General features: G+C 32.1%; 1 protein-coding gene across 1 annotated transcript; it reads left to right on the top strand.

The window, feature by feature from the left end:
* The first annotated feature begins 258 nt into the window (after positions 1–258).
* LOC112458991 (UDP-glucuronosyltransferase 1-9-like) lies at positions 259–6,741 on the top strand. Its single transcript, XM_025022862.1, has 6 exons — positions 259–549; positions 764–1,000; positions 1,196–1,612; positions 4,119–4,341; positions 5,895–6,114; positions 6,382–6,741. Exons 1-6 carry the CDS (start codon positions 322–324, stop codon positions 6,674–6,676), a joined length of 1,620 nt encoding a protein of 539 aa, XP_024878630.1. The 5' UTR covers positions 259–321; the 3' UTR covers positions 6,677–6,741.
* The last annotated feature ends 723 nt before the right edge of the window (positions 6,742–7,464 follow it).

The following is a 7,464-nucleotide window of genomic DNA, read 5'->3' as shown; positions in this document are numbered from 1 at the left end:
GACGTCTTTAGATGGTCTAAGAAATGACGTCTTATAAACGTCCATTATTAGTCGTCGATGTCATAGCCCAAAAATGACTAAAAATAGACGTCGTAGTGACGTTATGGAATGACGTCAGTATAACATTTTTAAAGACATAGTCACTTTTTGGTCATTTGACATCATTTGTACAAACATGACTAGTATTTGACGTCAAAATGACTTGTGTTTTTTACCTAAGATTATCTCGAAATGAGGAGAAGGGGAATGCTACACTAGGCATGCAGATACATTCGGTCTCAAGATCTGATAGACAGACCACGCGAGAAGTTTTGCGCAACAATGTTGAGTCGCGTCATTTTTCTGATTTGTTGTATTTTAATGGGTGATATTGTGATAGCGTCGAAACCATTGTCGATTTTAGTGGTAGAGCCTGTTCCGTCGCCTAGCCACCACGTCTGGACGGAGCATTTGGTTAAAGGACTACTTCGCAAAGGTCATCATGTACACGCAGTCAGCATATTAGAGACTAAGATCAAGGGTAAACTCGCGCAGAATTTAACATACGCCGTAAGTAGATATTATAGGAGACTCGAAGACATTCTGAGAGATATAAATCGATTATTTGCAAATCATAAAACAAATAAGAAAAAACATAACTTTTCTATTTTAAAATGTTTTTTTCTATTTTTCGTAAGATTATGCAATGTGCTTTTGGAAATGTTAATTTGTCACATTTTCATATCTCCTCTCCTATATAGCGAAGGGTACTTATTATTTTCAGGTTTTCGATGATCTAATGGATACTTATGATGAATCTAATAAATATGACCCACTTGAATGGCAGAAGTATAGCGTATTTTATACGGCATATTTTGTATATCAGTGGGGTATTAACGCATGTGACACAATGATAAAAACTAAACCAGCGAGAGATCTTTTGAAAGTTATTAAAACAGTCGAGTATGACGTAATAGTGCAAGACGTTACTTCAATTCAATGTTTCTACGGATTATGGGAGGTAAAGCGATCAACTTTAGTAAATTTCCATTGTTTAGGCTATTTTGAAACTGCATATGACTTAGCGACTTAGTTGCCTTTTAAATCAAGTGCGTTGCGTAACAAATTGAAAGTGTCTAGTTATTGCATGCTCATATCAGCGGTAATCTTCACAATCGCTTCTTATCTTCTATGTCTGTAAGTATTGTTCTTTCAGATTGCTAAAGGCAAGCCACCCATAGTAGGCTATATTCCTTTTGGTGCTACACCTTATCTTAAGGATTATATCGGTGGTCCAAGTTATCCGACTGTTCGATCTTACACACATGCAGCCATTGCAAAACCTGAAGGTTTGTGGCTGAGAACGTGGAATACTTTATATTACATTGTAGATGATCTCATACGACATTACTATTTCTTCCCTATTATTCAACGACTTACTGAGGAATATGTAGGCCATGCAATTAGACCATTACATAAAATAGAAAGAGAAAGTATAAACATTGTACTAATTAATAGTCATTCTGCGCTCGAATCTGCGATACCAATGCCACCGAATACCCTAGAGATTGCAGGATTGAATGCTCAGGCCGTGCAACCAATTGCCGGCGAGGTAATCGTAACGTATCCTGAGGTAAGAGAAATTATACGAACCCTGGTTCGTTATATATTTTATATTATGCATTTTGTATTATGCAAGGGTCTTATATTTAAGTAATGCATTTTAATATCTCTTCTGTAACTCGTCATAGACAAAAGTTGCATGGTTTGAAGGGGGCCACATGATGAAAATATGGACTTAACCTTGAGTGACCTTTTCAAGGCCAAGTTAAGTTAGATTAAGATTAAGATTAGATTAAAATCACCTCAAATTTTTTAAATAAAACCTCTTATATTTCATGCCAGGCCGCCTTGTCGAGACGTTTTCAAAACACTATAATGAAACTCTCTTTCGTTAAAAAATAAAAATTTCCTGAGACATATTTTAAATTTTGTCATGACATTTTTAATATAAAATATGAAATATCTCGTAAAGTATTCGAACTTGGAACTTCCTTTATTCCGTTAAGGTGTACCAATTCGACCACTGAGGCATGTGGTAATATTTATCGCAATAACCTATTATTAGCTGTAATATTATGCGTACTTTCAGCCAGTGTGATTTAAAGTTTGAAATATAGGCTCCAATGAAAATCCGCACGAATATAGAAAACGGGCTAACTAATAAGAACCAAGCGCGGTAGATGCATATAGCATCAAAAATTAAATCGAATCGATTTAATTAGATATAGAGGAAATTTTACTACTCCAACCGGAGCTGTGTTTCAAGTCTGACAAATCTAGCCGGCGCGCAGTCAAAAATTGAAAAATATGTAAAATAAAAATATAAATAAAACTTTCGCGCATCATTTACCGCCCTCGGTTCTTAGTTAGCCCGTTTTCTATATTCGTGCGGATTTCCATTGGAGCCTATACTTCGAATTTTATTATTGTCGCTTTTCCGCGATGCAGATTGGTTCTCTTGTTGCGTTTATTTATTCGTGAGCGACTGTCATCGTATATTTTGACAATTGTGTGTATTAAAGGGTTAAAAGTATAATAGCAACAATATAATATTAAAGCTAAGTAGCGCGTGCGTAGCGATGTCTAGTACATTAAAAATATCATGACAAAATATCTCGCAAGGAAAAATATGGAAGTGTCCGCCTCCGATTTTGATGAGCTTTTAATATGTTTTTTTCTATACAAAAATATGAACTACTTATTTATACGTGTTCATATGCATATTTAAAGGTGTGAAACACTCCTTTGAAAACAATCGGCTTTTCTCTTTTGGGCCGAATGTCTTCGAAAGATAGAAAAAGATAAAATAGATAAAAGATAGAAAAAAATTTTAAACAAAAGTTGAATAGTTAGAATAACACTTTAGAATAATAACAAAATAAAATTACAAAATATAACAATAACAAAATAATAATAATAAAATATTTTTTAGTGCTAAGGGAAGTAATTTATTGATACGTGTACACATGCATGTAGGCGGCGCGGCGGAAGGACTACCGCCCCTCTCTCGCAGACAAGAATGGGTGAAGATGGACCTCGGTTCGCGTTGAAAACCCGAAAGTTGAAAACCCGAACCGTACAATGACAGACCTTGTTTTATCTTATAAGCAAGGCGGGGAGAGGGGATGAATATCGCTTCAATCTACCCTATCCTACCTCTGATGGTTACAGAGCGAACCAAGGTCTATTAAGGTACGGGCTTTCAATTTTCTACGCGAACCGAGGTCCATCCCCACTCACCCCTGCCTACGGAAGAAGGGCGGTAAACTCTCCGCCTATATATGTACTGTCTATACACACATATCAATAATTTATTATTTGTCTATAAATACATACGGCAAATTACTTCTTTTATAATTAACGTACTTTATAACTAATACCTAAAACAAATGTTTTAAAATTGAGAAACTTTAATTTACTATTTCTTCTAAACTAATGCCGTCTCCTACTTTTTTCTTGCATAGAATTACTCATCAGAAAGACCTCCTCTACAACATATTATTAAAGTGGTGATAAAATCGGTGAGGTTTGATCTTTTATAGACATTTATTCAAATTTATAACAGTTTTTGCAAGCGTTTATTTTTTATGTAATATAATGTACATATAACCAACCCAGAATTCAGGATGTACACTGTTTAGTTATGTATGTATAAGACGTTGTAAAGATGTTTTTTAGATATGCATGTGTGCTGTGTAGAAATTAAAACTTATGTAAAAAACACATATATGCTATATTTTTAATATCTATAGATAAATGAATAAATTGCAATTCTATTTTGTAAGATAATTTTTATTATAATTATTAATTATTAATTAATTTATATAATAATCAATAAATTGTAAGCAAAAGATAAATAGTTCACGGAAAATTGCTAAATTTAGAAACGCAGAAATATTTATAACAACGACTTCTAAAAGAAATGCCGCATAAATCTTATTTAAACAAGCTTGATAATATAATTCTGCTTAGATATAATCTGTTAAAAATGTATCAGTTACTTACGATTATATTTCGTCATTAAGATTCATATTTTTGTATATTATCGAAATATTCAGTTCACCATTATTTTGCAGGATGTGCGCATATTTCTTGACGGAGCAAAAAATGGAGCTATCATAATATCGTTAGGAACGAATGTGAAATGGAAACATCTCAATTTAGACACGGTTAAATCTGTTATACGGGCTCTGTCGAAACTCAAGCAGCGAGTGCTGTGGAAGTTAGATATTGAAGTGCCATTTGAGATACCGGAAAATGTGATGGTTATGAAATGGATGCCTCAAAGCGAAGTTTTATGTACGTTTCACAGTTTCTATGAATGCACAAGAAACATGAGACACATATTTCTACATAACATCTGTTTAATTGCTTTGCTATTGCTTTGCGTATATTCGTTTATCAACGTAAACAATTCTTTTAAACAAGTTTCGGCTAGAATTCCGTATGCGACCCCCCTCCGATTTGAATTTACTTTTGCAGCCACGTAGTACATACATACTAAAAGAAGTCGAAATCCCCAGTGCGAACTTGCGGAAATAATTATTTCCTTTTCTAAAACGGAGATGTGAAGTTTATTGTTGTCGCTTTTCCGCGATGCCGATTGGTTCTCTTGCTGCGCTTACTTTATTTGCAGCTGTCATTGTATATTTTGACAGTTGTGTGTATCAAGAAGTTAATAGTGTAATAGTAATAGTATAATGTTAAAGCTAAATAGCGCGCGCGAAGCGCGCGTCTGTAGTGTCTAGTTTTCTTAAATATTCAAATTTTTGTAGCAGAGATGGGATGAAGTGAGGTAGGGTGGATCTCACACTTTGAGTGGATAGTTTTTAGATAGCATAGTACTTTCTAAACACAACAATTAGATACCTTGCTTCCTTTGCTAACAGGGCAAAACGTGATCTTTTATTGTGTAATTTTACATGGACTTTCAACTTTCTACGCGAAAAAAGGGTCAATATTGCAGTCAAAAATCCAAAATGTAGCAAAATAATAAAAATTTAAATATTTAAAAAAGTAGTTATTTCCGCAAGTTGGCACAGAGGCTTTCGATTTCTTTTAGTACGTACTTACGTGCCTGCAAAAGTAGATTATAATCGGAGGAGCTCGCATACGGAACTCTTACCAATATTAATGCAATAGGTACCATTCTTCTAAAAACTGCTTTGAGAAAAATGAGATTTATGATTATGAGAATTACTTACTTTTACGTAATACTAATTCAAATTGTTACTTTAATAACTAGTGTTTTAATAAAATATTAGACATACACGAAAACATCGCATAGGTATATGTACAAATATTTTGTGGATAGATTGGTTATTGACTAATTACAGCACAACTATACTCCAATGTCCAACGAGAGATTGAGGATAAAGTCCCTAGAGCGTGGCGTACCGTATAAATATGTAAATAGATGTTCTGTGGAGACCTGTTTTCGTCCGACCTACTTTTAATCTCTCGTTCGACGGAGTATACATTTCAAAATTAAATAACTATAATATAAAAAAATTAATTTTTATTGTATTAAGTTCATATAGTTACTTCACAGTAATGTCTAAACAATTTTATTTTATTTTATAATTTTTTCGCACTTATTATAAGACAATTTCAGTTTTTAGTTATTACAGTTATATATATATTATAATCTCTTTATAATAAAAGAGTAATTTTTATTACAATAAGAACATCTCGTTTTTTGTTTAAAAATAATGTATAAGCAACAAAATTGTTGATTAAAAGTTTATTACATTAGTTTAATCGGGACATATACAGCTAATAAAATGCTTGTATCAATGTGAGATTTCCATAGTTGAGAGTAAATATTTATTATAATATATTTTTATGTTTAGCTCATAAAAATGTAAGAGCAATCTGGACACATGGTGGTCTTCTGAGTGCGCAGGAAGCTATTTGGAAAGGCGTACCAATGATCGTAATGCCTTTCTTTGGAGATCAAAAATCCAACACAAGAATATTAGTAGCTAAAGGCGTTGCCATATACTTGGACATTACAACTTTGTCCACGCAGTCGATATTACACGCAGTTGAAGAAATACTTTATAATGAAAGGTATCATACTTTGATCATGTTTTAATAATTATTATTTAAGCAGTAAATATTAACAATATAGCTACATTTCAGATAATTACTAAACTCTAATATTTAATATAGTATAATCGATTTACAAATTCCTATAAAAACAATTGTTTATAAAATTATAGATTATGCTTTCCTGTTTATGTGTCTTGTCATATATTTGGCTTTTCCTTTAATTAAGATGCGTTTGTTAAAATGTAATTATTTATTTCATTATTAATAGTGTAATTTTTTATACAGTTATACGAGAAACATGAAACGGTTATCCAGCGAATTCCGGGATCGGCCAATACCGCCATTAGATTTAGCTGTTTGGAGTGTTGAATACACCGTCCGCCATCCAAATGGAACTTTAGTAACACCGCTGAGATCTCAGAGCTGGGTGGAACGAAATCTGATTGATGTTTACGCATTTTTATTTCTTAGTTTCTTCATAATATTGTTAAGTATATTCTTTGTAATAAAACTATTGATTAATCTTTATTATAATTATGTGTACACTGCATCTAATTTACGCAAGAGTAAACAAGCGTAAGTCGCATTAAAATGTATAATATTAACAGGCTTTGCGTGCTGTATATAATGTTAATGTAAAGAAGTGAATATAACATAAATATCGAAAATGTTGTATTAATTGCATTGATATTGTAATTAATAATAAATTTTGTTATACTAAATTGTAAAAAAAAATGAAGATTATGGTAAATATTAAAAACGTTTAATAAAACAGTTTTGATGTATAAAAGCTCTTTTCTGACAATAAATAAAATAAGACATTATTGTTTAGCCAAATTTTTATTCAAACATTTACGCGAATATAAATATTTTTTTAGAATTCGATCTCTGAATGTAAGGAGACATATGTCAGTTTGTTTAGGCAATTAAGTGTAATCATTGATATGAGACGAAGAATATTCCTGCAAAAAATTTGCGCTGTTTGAAAATGAATTTCGTTATAAAAACTCAAGAAATTCCATTCTAAAATAAAATTCTATAATGAGTTAATTTTTTGTTTTCCGATGTCAATAGTCTTTTTGTAGGTAGAGATGTGCATGGAAGAAATGCAAAAGTCAATTAAATTAGATTTTTCCAAAAAGAATTAAGGTCGTCGTTTTTTAAAAATAAAATTGTATGATTTTTTTATCTGGTATGATTCTTCTAGTTATTCCACATGTACAGGGTGTCCGACGGAAAGTTATCAAAACTATTAAAATCAAATAAAATTAAATAAAAGTTTTCCATTAGCCAGAATAGTAGACTCAAATAAAACTTCCAAATACCTTCCAAATCCTTCTATCAGTCGCTACCTCTCTTTTTTCACCG

Source organism: Temnothorax curvispinosus, unplaced genomic scaffold, assembly GCF_003070985.1.
Source record: "Temnothorax curvispinosus isolate PA1 unplaced genomic scaffold, ASM307098v1 QBEX01009415.1, whole genome shotgun sequence".
NCBI classification, from domain to species: Eukaryota; Metazoa; Arthropoda; class Insecta; order Hymenoptera; family Formicidae; genus Temnothorax; species Temnothorax curvispinosus.
Note: the sequence above shows the minus strand (reverse complement) of the source record. Positions and strands in the feature narration are given on the sequence as shown.